The 18,460-nt window shown below is 38.0% G+C and overlaps 1 protein-coding gene across 1 annotated transcript in view; it reads right to left on the bottom strand.

The window, feature by feature from the left end:
- Window positions 1-1,495: 1,495 nt before the first annotated feature.
- GLT1D1 (glycosyltransferase 1 domain containing 1) overlaps window positions 1,496-18,460 on the bottom strand; it is a 51,789-nt gene continuing 34,824 nt past the window's right edge. Inside the window, exons 9-12 of the mRNA XM_034068612.1 lie at window positions 16,922-16,965; window positions 15,325-15,445; window positions 9,873-9,971; window positions 1,496-2,883 (exon numbers count right to left, since the gene is read on the bottom strand). Coding sequence (XP_033924503.1) covers window positions 2,737-2,883; window positions 9,873-9,971; window positions 15,325-15,445; window positions 16,922-16,965 — 411 coding nt within the window. The 3' untranslated portion in view covers window positions 1,496-2,736. The remainder of the gene's footprint in view (window positions 2,884-9,872; window positions 9,972-15,324; window positions 15,446-16,921; window positions 16,966-18,460) is intronic.

Here is an 18,460-nt window from a genome sequence, read left to right as displayed (position 1 = left end):
AGAAGGATTATTCTTACATATAAAACTGTTTGAGTGAAGTTGCTTGAAAGATATACCTAAAATTGCTTGCATGGGTTTAATACTTTCTTTACAAGGACTTGCAAATCTCATTGAATATTTATGGATCTGGAACATAAGAGTGGATGAAATTTAAAACATAAATTCAATAGCAATTTATTGCAGTGAAATTCCCTAGCAGTTGTTGCCCCAACCTCTTAGCCTTAATAGACAGGCTTCACGTTGCAGAACACAAGCCCAGTGATAAATGATATCAAAGCTGAATGCCCTTGATTGATGAACGCTGCCTCATTTGATGGCTCTGAAACAGTCCTGAGGGCTGAGCTCACCACTATTTTAGTTGTTTTCTATATTTTTTCCCCTTAATGCCTATCTCGCAGAAGGGTTGTTTGTGCTTCTGTGATGGTTATCACATGCAAATGAGCATGCTGTTTCCCAGATGCAGATTTTGTATTTATAGATTAAATGCAGCCTGAAAAATCATATGTTAATTACATTCTGAGGGTGTAGCAGAATTTCTCACTTGAACATGTTTTGTTTTGCTGGAAATAGCACAAATTCCAGATCAATGTATTGAATTGCTTGAAGGTTGGTTATAAACGTATCATGCTTTAGAAAAAGCTTTCTAATCATTACTATGACTAATAATTTACCACTAGCTCAATGCTTAGACTTCTATCACACATTGTGTATTTGGTTTGGGTTGCTTTTAACAATTTGTAGTTCTCAGAAGACAGTCAATACTTGATTGTCTTCTGGGTGCAAGGGGGCTAAGGATCAAAGCCAACATCAGAGATACAGTGGCAGAGATCTTGAGAGGAGATGTTTTGAGAGGAACAGGGCTCCCTGCAGTCAGCTCAGTTGGCTTTAAATAGGGTTTTGGGGTTTTTTTATAGCCTGTTACAGTTCCACACCACATACATAATACTGAAAATCCATATCATTGGGGTTCCTCCTTCAGTATATAGTGGCCAACTGAGACACTGCCATCCCACAGGAGGCCTCAATAGTCACTGGTAATGTTGATGTCCAAAGAAACACAGCTTCTCCTGAGACAGCAGGGAAAACCCAACAGGCTGATTCAGCTGCAGGCTTAGCAATTGTTCAATGGTAGATGTTGGCTTATGGCTTTTAACCTGAGAACGAGCACACAGGTTCTTACATCCCAGCATGCCAAAGGATATGCCAGAAATATTTAGGAAAATTGTGCTCAAAAGGGAATGTAGCAATGTTTGGATTTCAAGCCAGGCCAGGTTTTCCCTCGAGGAACTGTGTTATTGAAGGCAATGCTGAGCATAAGCCCGTTACAATAAAAGGTGGGGGAGATTTTGGAGAAGTCAGTATATGACATTTAAAATGCTTTTTCTTTTTTTTTACTGTCCCAACAGCTGCAAAACATCAAAAATAAAGAGGAAAGCTTAAAATGCTCAGTGGATTTCATTATTCCAAAGAAAAGTCTGATAAAACAGCCATTACATCAGTAGGAAACATCTCACTGGTTTTAATTGGCAGGATCAAGCCTATACAAAGCAAAGAGTTTCCTAATAACAAGTAGTTAAAAATATGACCTTTTCTGTTGGTTTGTTTTCTGTAAATGTAAATCCTTTGACCAGTTACAGGTTCAAAGATCTGTCCAGATGCACCAAGCTGGAAGGAATAATTAGTATGGACTTCAAACCCAGGTAAGTCTGACTTAAAAACAGCCTGCTACAGTATATTGCAATATATTCTGAAAGCCACAGATGAGAACAAACAGTACCGAAATACATAGTAAATTGAAAATACCCCTAACCCCCCATTCCCTTTTCACAGGTTTCATAAATCTTTTAGTAGATTTATATAAATCACAGAGGTACCAACAAAACTGGCAAACTAAGAGGTAGTTCATGTAACAAAGCATCTCTGTCTGCAAGCACATCTTGCTGCTGTAGGCAGTGCTGTGCAGTTCTGGAATCTGAAGCCATGTATGGCTGCAGGTGCTGTGCCAGCCTTCCTGTTCTGGTTCCAAGAGAAGAGGCAAGCACAGGATAGTTTGGTCACATCAGCTAACCTGAGAGCAGTTCAGGTAACCAGAGGGCAGTACAAAACATGCCCTATGCTCCTCACTCTTCTCAAGCAGCAACACTCTTGTTTGCTTTTTGGCAAGTATGCAGTCATTATATGACTGTAGATCATTATTCGGTCAATACAAATGTTGATCTTTCAGTCTCAAGCAAGCTTTCATCCTAATAATTTTATACTCTGCTTATATAACTAATCTTGGCTTTCTGAACATATATGTGCATGTCAAATGTACCTAATACATTCAGACTGGTATAATTGGAAAGAAAACTGACGTTGCAGTTTGGTTAGGATGCAGTACGATTAGAACAGTAATGGGGGCTCTATGTGGTGGTGTGCTCCACTGTATACAAGAAATCTTCCCTTTGAGGCCTTACAACAATAAAAACTGTTCAAAGAGTATACTTCTCCTATGTGATCTTACAAAATGATACTGGTCTGTGATGAACTGGTACACTAGAGACAGTGTGCTGAATTAGATAAATTCTGAGTTTGAATAGCAGACAACTGCTGTGATGTTGGTATGTTTGAACAGAATATTAATGCATGTCTTATTATCTCTTCAAAAAAGAAACCAAGAGAAACCCAGATCTAATTGTACATCCTCCATTACAGTGCTTTACATAGATTGGTGGATATCAACTGTGGTCTTGCAATTCATTGAAGTCTTAGGACAAGGTTCTCATAGGCTTTTCTTTCACTTTCCCATGAATGATGTTTCTTCATGTAGTCTTTGGCTTTTGTTACAATTTCTTTTTCCATAATGGGGTCATTCATCAAACTCTTGGACAGCACAACAAACTCCTAAAAAAGATAAAGAAAGTTCCAATGATACTGAACTAGCTTGTACCCATGTTGGCTGTGATTTCAGTAAAGCTCTTCAACTGTGGGCCAACACATGAAGTTGTTCAAATGAATTTTTCAAGGTCAAGTATCATAGTTTATTTATAAACAGTGATCAATAAATAATTATTCAGCATATCATTTTACACAGCCCACCAACTAAGACATTTAAAATCACAGACAATCCCAAGAGCATTAAGACAAATAAGAGCAACAAATCTAATGACTCAAAAATTGTTTGCCTGCCCAAGTGTTAGAAAACCAGGCTGATTATAAATTAAAGAATTCGTTGCCTGCACAGAGGACAACTGGCAACAGGCATTTGATCTCAGCTCAGCTAAACTTGTATCTCACTGCTACTGTGACATCTTTAGCTAGTTTTATGGTTAAGACTGAAAAACAACATAAACATAGTTCCAGTACAAAGATAAGCACAGGCAGGCAGCAACAGGCTCCTCTGGAGCAGATGCATCTGGGCACTTACAGACACAGCGGTGTTAGCAAAACAAGCTCTGCAATAAAATATATCAATTTCCTTTAACTGTACTGGCCAAAATACTAGACCTCGCATATTACAGCTCTTCTTTTGCCTGCTCCTCTGCCACTCTAATTAATTTAGCTCTAAGGAAGAGAAACTGTGAACTTCGAACATGTGAAAGGAGATCTGATGTCTGAACTAATCTGTTCACAGCAGCTGGTCTAGTTTTCTATCAAGAGACAACTTCCAATACTTTAGGTTGATTATAAATGTGCTCAGATCTTTGCAAAATTGTGTCTTGGTTCAGCTCAGAAAAGCAGATCGCTACTGTGTCAATGGAAAATTAAGATACCACATTACTACACAACTGGTAGTAAAGATGAGTGCATAGGGATGCAGGGGGTGCTTACAAATATGTAAAGGGTGGGTGTCAGGATGATGGAGCTGGGCTTTTTTCAGTGATATCCAGTGATAGGACAAGGGGCAATGGATGTAAACTGGAGCATAGGAGGTTCCATGTTAACATCAGGAAGAACTTCTTTACTGTAAGAGTGACAGAGCACTGGAACAGGTTGCCCAGGAGCGTTGTGGAGTCTCCTACATTGGAGATATTCAAGGCCTGCCTGGACAAGTTCCTGTGTGATGTACTCTAGGTTACCCTGCTCTTGCAGGGGGGTTGGACTGGATGATCTTTCGAGGTCCCTTCCAACCCTTGAGATTCTGTGATGGGAGAAAGAGGTATGTTATTTACACAGTCTATCGGCTGTGAAAGGCATTATCACAAACAAGACCAAAATTCATATCAACACTAGGTTAACTACTAAGCTGTACTCGAAAATCTAAGTACACAGTGTATATAAATACATACATGGATAGAAAATCTTTGGTTACCACGGAATCAATTTCACTGTTGTAATGTAAGTGATGGCTATGCATAATACATAGCTATAAAGTGACCCCTGGGAAACGCTGGTATGTTAAATCACATTAAACACGTTATAATCACTGCTTTGGCTCTCACTGACAAGACAAACTATCAATATATGCATCACTGCCATCAAATTTGAATAGTTGAAAAGGTTTGTAACTAGGTAATAGAAAGATTTTCATACATGTGTATTAATAACCCCTTGTTTTACTGCTTGCAGTTTTTGCTCTGTTCACAAAGCACTGACAATCAGCCTTTGGACTAGCCAGGAAGACCACATGTGTCACATCCAGCCCACTTTCCATCCACAACTACCTTGGTTTTCAGGTATGTGCTCATTTAATCAGTATATTCAGTTTCTCCCTTGGAACCCACATGGCCCAAAGAGGGAGTTATCTGGTTTCCTGTGATTCTCACCCTAAAAATACAAAGTAAAGCTGGTCCAGTAAGTACCCTGAGGCTGCTTCTCTCAGACAGTGTAGATACAGCCACTGACTCCAGCTTTAGAGCCACGGTTTTTTCCTCTCTTCTTTCCTCCATATCTGCCAAGAATACAGAGCAGGCAAGGTGGGAAAGACTTACATGACTTATGTTGGCTTCATCCAATTGCCTATATAATCACAGTAATAAATACTGTTCTCACTGAACTACATTCCAACTTTAATTTTATGTTCCTGTGGAGGATTTTATTTAAAGTAATGTTTAAAAATAATTTATGTAAATTACCTAAGAACAGAAGCAGCAATGTAACATTTCTTGACAGGTACTCCTATTAGCATTCTCTTAAAATGTGGATATAGAGGACAAAAACTTGGAAACATGTAAATGATAGAAGAAATTAGATCCTTATTCACAGTTACAATATTTAGTGCTGGAGATAATTTCAGGAAAATGCCAAACTGACTCCAAAGCATAAAGTAGAGACGATGCAGAAGGGAGAAAAAGCAAATGGAAAAATACCAGAAAGCAGAGAATAAGGACTTCTTAGCTTTATCTCTACTTCTACTAGTCAAATGTGACCACCTACAAGTCACTTGCACTCTGACTGGAAGCCAATGGGAAGATTCACTTTGACTTATCTGGGGTTTGCCTCATACCCTTTGAACAGCTGGCTTAGCTTCTTTTGGATGCTCAGCTTTAGAAAGCAATAACTTAGTTTTTCAGGTGTCTCCCTTAACTACACCTGACTTGCGTTTCAGGTGCAGTTTTGTGGTAAGTCTGAAGCTCCCACGTGCAGGATGCAGACATTCAGAACTTGGGGCTTTTTCAGAAAACTGAACATTCAATTTTTCTTTTCTCAAAGCTCATGATGCACAAGCTGTTTACAGGGTGGTAACACGTCTCTATCAGCTGCTCTGCTGAATTTGTGCAAGTGATACTGCACACAGGTCTGTGCATTCTCATGTTTTGTTGTAGATATGAAGTAACCTCCACTCCTGCTGAAAGAGGGGAAAGATTCAACAATGACTTTCCAATTATCAAACACAAGGGTATGACACTTCAACAGCCAGAATGAAGGAGGTGATGTGCATGCTAATTTACTATTGGGGGACATCCATATTTGTAGCAAGCCTTTTATTCACATGCAGAAATCAGTATTATTACTTTACGTATGACAGAAAAGCACTGTAAAAGCTGAACCTCAGTACTTGCCACAACCCAGAACAAACAGGAGAGAAGGTCATCTTGTGTACCTCTGGAACAGATACTACATGTGCCCTTTCTATGGACAGTACTTCAAACACAAGCATTTTTCAACAGCAGCATCCATAATACATTTTTTCCTGGTAAACTCACCTACCATCTTTACAGAAAATGTCAGTTTCTCTACATAGTAGCTAAAAGAAATTTTGTATAATATTTTGCAGAGATGCAGATATACAGGTATCTGGGAAATAAAGCTAGGAAGTGAGTGCACTGAGTAAAAAGAATGACTATTCCTTCAACTACCATGAGAACTACATCGGAACTGCAGCTCACACATAATGAAAATAAGATGCATGGTTAATACATTATTTATGTAATGAAAGTAACTGTGCAATTAAACCATTTCATATCAGCTTCAGCAGATAAAGGAACATGATTCTGAAACAACAGAGAATCACCCGAGGGAAGGCGAACGCCAGATGTAAATTCAGAACAACGACAGATCTACCCAGTGGCGGGCACAGCTCAGAAGTTAGCTGGCCCATCTGTGGACTTCACAGGGCAATGGGCCAGTATTTCTAGGGGAGTACAAACAGTGATTGCTGGCACTGCCAGAAACTGCAAATTAGTCTATTCAATGTGAAGGTTGAAAGCCCTGAAAACTTGAGCAATATTCTGGCTTGAAGCCCTGGTGGCAATGGCACTGACCCATGTTTGGCAGAGGAGAGTAATGTACATTCAATGTATTGGTGCCTGTGCTCAGCTGAGCTGTGTTTCCCTCTTACGACTTCAAAAGTTGTCTTTGCTAACATGAGTCATTCCAGGACCCACTCAAACTTGGTTGGTGCTTGGCCTCTTATATTGGCTTTGAAGTTTATTTACCTCCTTCTGTTTACTTAGCTCCTTCTGTGAGCTCTTACAGATGCTGAACATGTAATTTTGAAACTTAGAATGCTGAATTACTCTGTCCTCCCTTTTAGTGTGGTTTTGCATTATTTATTGCCCTATTCTTATCTCTTACTTATTTTTTTATTTCAGGTCCTATTAACTCTGTGTCAAATATTCCATAAACTTGCAAATTCAAGTAATGGCAGGATCAAACCATGATTTAAAAGTAATGAGGTAGTATCAAGGACAAAACGTTTCATAGCTTTCACTTCTCCATTAACTGCTTCTATGCAAGTATTGTCTTCAGTGACTGGCAAGGCTTTCTCTATTTCCAGTCAAGTAGCCTCAGCATAAATGCAAATGTGTAACGATAACTACAGTCATGCACAGAATTTCCTACTTCCCTGTAAGCCACAAATGCTCACTTTCAGCAAGAACAAAAGAAGAAAACCATCAGCATTCACAATTTAAAACAATTCTCATTGTATAATGGTAATTCTATATCCTTATCTTAGCTTTCAAAAGATAAGATAGTCCACAGACCATACACAATTGCTTGTATCTGAGCTAACTTTATTGTAAAGCTTTCCCTCCCCAGATCAGTAATGACTTGAAAATAAGCAGTGCTTTCTACTTTTGAGTTGTGATACAGTCTGTAGCATCACAACCACACAGGATCCACTAAGTTTATGTAGCAATGAAAATTTCTTTGACATTTTCTGGTCCAGATTCTTCAAGGCAAAGAGACTTTCACAAACACCTGAACACAGCAGGAATCTCCCTATACGATTAAAGGCTTTTTCCCTAACTAACCTGATGCAATTCAGCTTGCAGCACAAAATACTTTACCAGATAGTTAAGAGGTCAAAATAATCAGAGTAACAAACCCCACAAAACTTCTTACCAGAAGATATGTTTTCTGCTCCCTGTTGTCAACTGAATCTTCTAAGACAGTATCCAAAGTGCCATGGGCAAACTATTCCTTCTTACAACAATAAAAATATGAAACCTACTTTGAAATTGTGTTTTAAGTTAATCACATTTCTTTGATCTACTATAACTCCCAACCCATGATAGACTATGTACAGTGATTTAAAATTTGTATTTGATATGGTTTGGAGAGATAAGGAACAAGAGAAAATGGTTACTTTAAAACCATGAGTGATGATGACTGGCATTCTGAGCCCATCTCTGCAAGAAGTTTTCAACAACTCTGCAGTGGAGTTAAGAGTATTACCCTTGTAAACAAGTACTTTCCTGACTCATTTGCAAGCTTTGATAGTTTATACTGTATTTGACAACAGTGACAGGACAAAAGCGCTTTTACTAAATGAGATACAATTGATGTTTTACAGAAAAGCAGGAATATTACTTTCCTTTCTAAGATAGATAACCTATCTGCACAGACATTAGTGATTCCAATACAAATATTACCTATTAGTATGAATATAGTAATGCAAGTCACCATCTTCACGTAAAAGAGATTCTGTGGACTTCTGAGATAGAATAACAGCAAAAGGGGGATCAAAAAGCAGCATAGGGGAGTTTCTGATCTTTGCTATAGCATGTTGCAGAGAAGCGATCTCAGACAGAAGGGGTTTATATAAACTAAGCTTGCAGTATTCTACACATATTTATGGCCTGTGACTCTAGTTCTGACATAAAAGGAAGTCCTTTGCCATTTGTACAGAGCCACTGATGTCACTGGGCCTACTTCTGTATTTAAATTTGCACTTTCCTCCAAGTAAGGAAATATGTAGCATATTTTTAATTGATCTTGGATTCCAAAGAAGCACTTGGAATGTAGGACACTTGGAGATTGCAAAAGAGGCTTCTTACAAGGATGTATGATGAAGCTAATTGGGTATGGTATGAATAATGTATTTGAATTACAAGCCAAATGTAACCAGCATATTGAGGGAACCAACAGAATGTATAAGAATTTGTATCAAGGAAGCTATGAGTCTGTGTGTTCAACATGATCATATATCTGTCAAGTTTTAAAGAAGCATATGGAAGTCAATGGGCTTTTGCAGGGAATACAAAGGATTTTATAAATAGCTTTATATCTCAGCCTCCACTAGCCTGGAAGTATCCCATTGCCAAAGGATATTGCAAGAAGGGGAAAAAATTTCAGATGTTAACAAAGAACTTCTTCTCCGTAGAAGCTGTTGGAAACATGGAATATCCCATGAAAACAAAAACAAACCAAAAAACCCAAGCAAACAATAGAATTTTTCTATTAAAAAGCCCCAAAAATTAACTGGGAGAATTCACCTTCCTGAAGTACAACTGAACAGGAGGCATTAACCACACACACACACGCCATAAAGTAAATAAATATGATACATTTTCTACTTTACAAATGGACAGTTCTAGTAGGGGCTTTTTTAGTCTCGAGTTGGATAAAAACACATGTGTAACAGCAAAGCCATAATGCAGGAAAATATACTGAAATTAAAATTTCTAGCATTTAAATACGGGTCGTGGTCCCTCTCCCCACTCTCATCTTCACAGAAACTCCACTCTAACCCTTGCCTTAATTTTAATCATTAATTATTTTCTGACCAAGCAATATCTTGAACCTAACAGTGCTTTATATTAACACCGCTAGAAATTAGAGATAATGTGTTAGCTAAAACTTCAGGCCCTTAGTTCTCTTTTGGTTAGTAACTGCTTGTCAAATATCTGTCTGTATTTCAGTTACTACTTAAATGGAACTGTGACACAAGTATCCCATCTCTTCCAAGTTTGGAAGGCTTATGGAAGTGCACCACTCAGATGGCAGGCTGTACAGCAGCACAGGCAAGGCAAATATTCAGCAAGGCTGACACCTAGTCAAAGTTTAGTGAATTGCAAAATGAGTGCAAAGAAAGGCAGTCTAACACAGGATTTTAGGAGAATCTGTGGAAAAAATACTGAGAAGAAAAGCCAAGTTTCCAAACACAAACGTAGAAAATGAACCTAAGCTTTGGAAGGGAAAGGTCTAAGGATTTGTTGTTTTCTTACCTGAGGATTTGAAAATAGCAGTCCTGTTTCTTTATGTTTTATTATTGCTGCATTCCCAGGAATGTTCCTTGCCAGCACTGGAACATTTAAATCCATTGCCTAGAGGAACACAGAAAGAGGAAACAACAGTTTATTGGGATTCAGGGATTTTGAGATGTAAATGATGACAACTTTAAAATGAAAGGCAGAAACAACAAACCCAACTTCTTTCTTTCACATCTCTCCAGATGAAATCTCTCCAGTTGAAAGCTACCCTGTCTAAGGTGATCTCCTATATGGAACTTCTCTGAAATAGTTTGTTTATCCTTTTGTCAGTACTGTAACTTAGAACATATTATTAACCCAGAAACTCAACGAATAGCTGCTTCATCTCTTATGCTTTTCCATCTGGAAGTATGCAGTTTGTTTCCCACTGGAAGCTCCTGACATGTTACAGGCTTGAAGAGGATAAAATTAAGTTCAGATGAAAGGTTGTCACTGTAACTCCTACCGTTATTATGCATAGATGAGAAGATTAGTTCATAGCACAAAAAGCCACTTCTCCCCAACAAAGTATCTGTTCCTTTGCTCCATTAAACCACTTTTTCTTTTCCCACAGACTTTCTGTAACGTGCAGAACTGGACAGAAGTGGGCAGCTCAACAACAGTTAAGGGGACCCTGGAAATCGCTTGGCTCCTTCTCCTCGGTTCTGATTCCTAGGGGTCATATAGGACTGTGGAAAGAGTTTTTCTTTTGACAGCATCTGTGACTATAGCCCGTATTGGACTTTGAGCATTTAGGGACTGCACGGAAGTATGCAGTGATGCAGCATCTGACTGAACTATACCAAGGAGAGGAGAGGTTATGCTTTCAGAACACATTACGCTTTCAAAACATATTATCTACAAAGCTATTGCTATGGGACTCCTCACAGACCAAGGAGTACATCTGAAGAAGCAGGATTTGATTCCACAGAAATTATGGGGTGGTTGCTTGATGTGTTTATTCATTTATTTGTACGCATATGTATGTGTGCAATTATGCATATGCATAAAAAAAGGAAAAGAAGTGTGGGGTCTTAACATGGTAGCATTTCAGGTTGCCTGCAGAATCAAGAGCAGAGAGGTAGCATAGCTAGTAAATCACTTCCAAGTGCCCTAATGCCTAGCAACTTTCAAACATACAGCTTAGATTTTGAAGTAACTGATGTGCAAACCCTGGCCATTCAGCTCTGTTACTCATGCATATTCTGATCTGAAACTTTAATTACTATTGACAAATGTAGAAGTCTTGAGATGCACTGACTGTAAAACCGCAAAAACTCACATTGTACAATTATCACAGTGTCAAACGAGAAACAAATTCACTCCCCCAAACCTTCAATCTGTTTCATACCGATTCCCTGTCACTTCAAAGTGAGTGCATTTTTAATTACTGTCATTACACTCCTGGATGGCTAGCAATTTTGCTTCAGTCTACATAGTAAGAAAACAAAACTCCAAGAAGAAAGCCATGGGATTTTACAGCTCAGACAAAACTGAAGACAAAAAGACCCTGGCTGATAAAGTATAGAACCAATTATGTTTAGAACAGTGAGGGACTTCTGAGACTTAGCAACATGTCTTAATAGTTTAAAATATCTAAGAGAAACACTGTTTAAATCACCACTGCAGATGAATATACTCTGGACACAGAACTTCTATAGTCCTTCTGGAAAGAACATCTGCTTTGCACTAGTTGGCACTAAAAATAACAACACTTGATGAAATAACCTTTCTACTCTTGTATCAGATACTACTGGGTCAGCTGGAGGTAATTCAGACACATAAATTAAGTGAACACAACCCAGATTAAATAAAGGAGAAATATAAAAACTACAGGCCAGATTTCTGAATTTAGATGTCTAGAGTTGTTGAGATGCAGGGGTTTTAAAACTAAAAAGTCTTTTTGTGAGAGGATATACAGCTATTTTGTCATTTGTTCTGACTTCACTGTTAAACAAAGGTTTTCCAAAGGTAGATTTACAAAAACATTATAATGACAGTATGTACTTATCAGTAAAGTTCACAGAACTTTGAAGTTCACCCAGGAAATGAGACAGATCAGTGCCCCACTCTGCCTGGCAGGTTTTCAGTCTGTAGACCAAGGACATGGCTGTTGGCTCTAATTACCCAACCATGGGGTTAGCTAACACGGGGTTAGCTCAGATGCATCAACATCTTCCAAAAGAGAATGTCTGAGTCAGCTCTTTTACAGCCCTTTCTGTTGACAGGCTTAAATGCCCTTGTGTTCAGTCTGCTGGTTCTTGACCTCATTCATACACATTCAGTGACCTGGGAGTGTAGACATTTTTTTGAACATCTGAACTGAAAATGAAGAGCTTGACAGTAGCAGTGGTCACTGTCACCTGCCTAAGACCTTCTCCTCACCTCTCCAGACCTCTCCTTTTACACAACTGTAAGAGTATTTCAGGTCTGACTACTTTCCAAACAAGCGATTCAAGGGAAAGAGCACCAGGAAGAAGGAAAGAAGGAAGAAAACACAAACACCACAGCACAACCATGTGAGGGCTGATGGCTGAAAGTGCTACTATCCCCAAGAACAGTTACCTGCAAGACAGAGGGGAGTTTGGATCCAGCATGTCAGTGGATGGCGGACACTGTGCACATAGATAGTGAACATCAAGTATGTGTGTGAATGGCCTGAGGCAGTTCTGTATTGGACTGTACCTAACAGTGTGGTTGCATAGGCTGACACAGTATTGCTGTAGTGAAGTTTAGATTGGACTGTAGCACACAAAAAAGATGTCGTCAAGATATGTTCATTCACTTCTGTTTCTGAATCATAAATAGTTGATGATTCATTGAAGTTGATCATTAACTTTATATTTAATTTTCTGTAATTTCTGAACTCTAAAGGGAAAGGCATTTGTTCCGCCTCATAGAGTTGGAGGGCGGTAACTGCTTCATAAAGAAGCTTTCAGGTCCCAAAACACATAGGTACCAATGAATTATAGCTACTGAAAGACAGAACAGATGGCCAAATACATGAGATGAGGGGCTGCCTTTATACCAGCTAGTTTTAAATAAATGGATTGGGCTGTAAATAATTACTGCATGAAGTGGCTTAGAATTTAATTTAGATAGCCTATTTTTAAGCAATAAAAAGAATAATTTACATTGTTGGAAATATGTATCATTTGCTGACCTAGGTTCCACAAATAATAGCATAAAATAACAATTTAGTCCATTGGCCAGCTGTTTTGTTACATTATTCTGACTGCAAATGTGTTTTAATGCTGTTTCAGAAGGACACAGGATGTAAATTTCAGCTTTGGGGGCATGTTTATCTAATAAGCATTTCTAAACAGCAGTATAAAGCTTATAGAGTAAATACAGGTTTTATTTACTATTCTGTCTGGACTGTCCCCATTCCCTTCCTCCTATCCTACGCATCTTTTTGTTGGCCCCTCTTCAATTTTACTGCTCTATAAAATCCCTTCATTTCTATTTCCTTTTATTTTTACAGTGTGCTACGGCTTATATTCCAAACTACTAGGCCTGAATGTCACATGACATAAGACTGGATTTTGCCCTACAGCAGAATCAAGTCTGGTCATCTTCCTTTTCTATGATTATTTTCTTTAATTGGCCTTTTTTTTCCCTTTGGAAAAGCCTAACAATCGAATAATTTTTGTAGCAGTTGGAATAGTCTTTAGAGCACAGGAAAAATACTCCAATGAAATGGTGCTGCAATCTAAATCTTGTTCTTACCAACTATATAGAGAACATACAGACTTTTCCAGTAGTAGTGCCTTTTTCACCATCACATGCCCAAGAACATGCAGATCTCCTGAGCTTTCTGAGGAAGAGATGTATTTTAAATACTTGCTATAATGCTTGTTTTCTTCAAATGCCAACAGAAAATAGATCAGTTATGGCAAAATCTCTGAGATATCAGTACTAAATGACAAAATAATTAGTTATAGCTTCTAGTGATTTCATACCTTAAGGCAGATTGAAATAGATATGATTATATATTTATCTCTTTTATCTATTATATATTTATCTCATACTAAAATACTGTTTACAGATTCATGACCTTGTTAAATTTTGAATTTTCAAGAGAATGAAAGTTGCAATTCCAAATTCAAGCAAGATGTTATTTCCAGCCTAGGACCAGAAGACTTTTTATACACAGTTTTCTGCCTTATTAATTTAACAAGAACTTAACAGATGGCTCTTCCTAGTGCTGGCCATCTGAAGCAGGGACTTGACTTTATTAGATTGACACTTCCTTTGAGAGAGGGATTTTTACAGTAGGATATTTTATAGGCATGTCATCAAATCCCACTGTACCACTGTCTAGTAAACAGACATACAATACCAAGACCCTTGTAACTTCAGAAGAAATCAGACAGGTCTGAGGTATTAAAAAGTGCAAGCTTTACGTAGTCTCTCAAGTAGTAACTGAAGACCTGATTTTGCTTGTAGAATATCCTGACTCAGCTGGGACTGGAGCTGTTGTCTCACAACACCTTTGCCGTGTCTGCTGAACTCCCCTTACTATAATGCAAGATTTCAGTTTGTTACCTGCAGTTGGTAACTCATTTGCTTGTAGCCCATGTGCACCTGAACTAGCATGCTTATGCTTCTGAAAGCTTACCAGCTGTTTTTATCTCTATTACACAACTTCCACGATAAATTCCAAGTTATTAGTTAATTATTACAGTGCTCACTTAGGTCTTACTTCTGAGGCCTTTCAGATATGTGGAAGAAAAGCATGCTGGAAATGCAATACGTGATTACTTATTAGAAATAGGAGAGTCATTAATACAAATCATGTAGTAATTTCTATGGTCTTCTGAGATCATCACACACCAAAACTCAGCAGTCACCAAAAAAATGAAATAGCAAAAGGTATCTGCCCAAATAACTTCCACTTTCAGTACATTTTTTTCCCTATAAAACATTTGATACTAAGCAACAGCCTACTTTGACAGGTATAAAATAAACCTGTTATTAATTTTCAATACTGATGGCAAAAAAATTGAGTGTGTCATTCATACATTAATCATTTCAGAACTGAATAACCAAACACAGATCTTACCTTAGATTGCTTTTTTGGAAGGATGTGAGAATAAATGAAAGTCTGTTCTAGCACCATTATAAGGAAGTGTGTGTGGAATCAAGAATAATGAATGACAACCCCAGGAGATCAGAATGGTTTGTCTTGTTAATTTAACAGGATTAATAAAATTACATTGTCATTAAAAAAATAAATAAAGCAAAAAACCCTGTCAGTTAAAGAGAAGATAACCTTCATTACTAACACTTGCAGAAATATTTCAACTTTGTGTTCACTAGCTTTGAAACACAGACATAAAATGTTGATACACATTTCCAGTCATAAAAGGCAATGTCAGATTCACTGTAACCTCATGGAAAAACCTTACCACCAAGATGCAATTACCTCCAGAATTGCAGCAGACATCCCCTCTGAGATGGAGCTGTTCACCACAGCAAAGCACCTTTTCATAGCAGCATGAAGATCATCTTGGGGCATCTCCTGTAATAGGTGTACTCCAGGTGCCCTAGAAATAAAATGCACACAAATAGGATTCCTGCTAAGAAGCTGCTCTAAGAATTTTTCCTAAAACTTATGGCACTGAAGGAAGGTGGTCGAAGCAATTCAGGCTTGGTTCTGGTGTTCAGATTCACTTGCCACTTCACCATGTTCTGCTTAGCTTTCTATTGATAAATGTGGTTATAAACTCAGTACAGTATACACCGCTATCAGTCACTTCATCACCTGTTGTTCTAGAGTTTTAGTGTTGATCAATTACACCTTGCTCTGTTAACCACTGTAAGTACTTAAATGAAGTGGCTGAGTTCGATGGACAGGGGTGTGATTTTCCCTTGAAGAATTTGTGCAATATAGGAAGGATGCATGCAGGACTTAGGTACTTATACACAGTTTAAATACTTAAGAAATGAAGCACAATCACAATGGTCAACTGCAGGAGATGCTGACTTTTCAGCTGCTGGTTTTGGGGGATGGAGTGTGGTTCTGAAAGATCTCTTCTGCTTCCTCTTTCATTGTAAGTACTTTTCTATTCTGATTGGTTACATTTGTACTGTTTCTCCTTCCTCTGATTAATCAAGGCCAATTGAATCAAGGGTGAAGTGTTAAAAAAGACGGAAACTATGGGTGCAGTCTGAGATAGAACGAATGAGATCTTTAAGACTGGTGATCATGTTTGAAAAGCCAGCATCTCCTCCACTTGATGAGCCTGCTCCTGCCTCATTAACCTCAACAGGAGATCACTAAGCCAGATGGAAACACAAGTGCATTTGACATTAAGGCTAGCTCCCTGTCAAGCAGACTTTGTTAAACACTGCTTTTCTGATTGTGTATTAACATCCAGCTTCTACAGAGATAAATAACTGTATTAACTGGAGGACAAATGCATGATTGCAGGAGTCATGTTTCCCATGAATAACCTGATAGAAAACAAAATCATTATATTGGCTTCAATGGAATTGAAAACCATGCATCTTACACAGATTTTATTATCAGATAGTATCAGATATTACATGGTTGTTCTGTTCAACTCTGAAAATTCTCAGTTCTGCAGACATACACAAAGATCTAATTTCTCTAACATTTATATCCTTCAATCCATCCAAACTAGGGACAGAATAAAAGATGTACAGGGTTATCTTGTCCAGCTACTCATTCACCCACCAACAGCAGGCATGCAAAATCTTACAGAAGCCAGGATGAAAGAAAGAAGACTCAAAAGCAGAACAAATAAAATCATACTAAACCACATGCAATTTAACGCAAAGCATGAGATCTATTGGGTATTCTAAAATTTAAAATGTATGGAATATCTAGTATGAGAACATTACATGCCAAGAAATTAGAGCACATTCATTAGCCATAGAGAGTTGTGCATGTATGTTCATTTGTATTTATGAAAGAACATTTAAGCACACGATTAAAAAGCTGGTCAAGCAAGTGCCTTCCTTCGGAGCAGACAGAAGGCTTAGCATTAACTTCTTACCTTTTAACTTTTTCCTTAACTTCACTGGTAAAAAGGGGATCAACCTAGGAAGGAATACACACAAAGGCATATGGCACTGCTTTAGCAGTACAGCATGCTTGAAACACCCAGAAAAGAAAAATTAATTTTAGCACATTTTTCACTAAAAGAATTAAAGACACGAATATGCTGAGCTTTGATATCCTAGCACAGGCTAACTTGGTGGTTACATTTGACTCTTCAGACAAGCATTATTGTGATTGATTGACGCTCAGAATACCCAGCTAGGGGGGTAGTGCATAACATAACAGCATGAATTGACTACTCCACTCTAAACCTTTAAATAACTCCTCTAATGCAGCATAGCTTTGGGCTTCTGTCAGAAGAGGAGGTTCCCTTTCTTCTCCACTGACATCTCTCTGGCTGTGGGTTCTAATTAGTGCTAGTTCTATTTAACATGAATGACTGTTTTTAGATGACTCTGCTAAGGCTAACATGACTCAAATGACCGATTTGACAACTTACTGTCTAAGTGAGGAACAATGCACTGATGTGTAAGCAATTCTTTGTCACTTTATGTATGGAGTAAGCAATGCGAGGAAGAACAGGAATTTTTCAGGCTTTAGTTAATACAGGAAGCAATCCGCATGTAAACTGCGACAGGCAGAGAGATGTTAGGCACTGACAGAGCCGTTTGTTTGAAAATTAACAAACACAACACTCTAAAATACAGTCTAACATGAAGGTATGTCACCGTTATTAAAATGTTGTCTAAGCTGAGCAATTAGCTCCAGCAGTTTATTTGCAAAGCTGAGCTATGGCTGCTATTATCATTTAACATGATTAAAAGAAATAAACAGAAGTTGAAAACCCTTAACTAGACATGAAGAACAGAACTAGGTATTTTTTTACTTTAAGGCTGACTATATTAGATTAATTTATGGCAGCTTACACAGCACGCAGCAGTTGTGAGTACTGGGAACAACGGCTTGGGGTTTTAATGCATGCTTACATTTTGGTTTGGGTTTTTTTCATGTTCTAATATAAAGAACACTATCAAAGAATTTTAGAAAACTTTTGGAAGAAATCAAAATTTGTTATAATGATGATTGTGGTTTTTGAACACAAGATCAATTATTTCATGAAAACAAGGCTTTATAAATGAAACTATTCAAGAACATTACTCTTGCACTAAGGAATACAGGAAATAAAAGGCCTGCATTACTACTTAGGAAAGCAGTTTTGGTAACAGCAGGGGAGAAAATCAAGTGCTCTTTGCCAATACTGATGACAGGGCATGATACAGATCTATCCACTAAACCAGGATGTCATGTCACAGGTTCCTTGGATATTTCACATTGAACTTCACAATTGATATTTCTGTACAAATACCTTTTCAGCGTTTTACCCAAAGTGCTATTGTGATGCTGAGGTCCTCTCATGAGAACCTATACTCTGTTTCCATTAAAATCAATGGAATACTTCCAAGTGATATAATAAGCAGTGGTCCTTTGCTCTTCTACCTTTAAAAGGACACAGAAAACTACAGTCTGTGATACT

Source organism: Melopsittacus undulatus, chromosome 12 (assembly GCF_012275295.1).
Source record: "Melopsittacus undulatus isolate bMelUnd1 chromosome 12, bMelUnd1.mat.Z, whole genome shotgun sequence".
Classification (NCBI taxonomy): domain Eukaryota; kingdom Metazoa; phylum Chordata; class Aves; order Psittaciformes; family Psittaculidae; genus Melopsittacus; species Melopsittacus undulatus.
The sequence above is the reverse complement of the archived record's forward strand: the minus strand, read 5'-3'. Positions and strand labels throughout refer to the sequence as shown.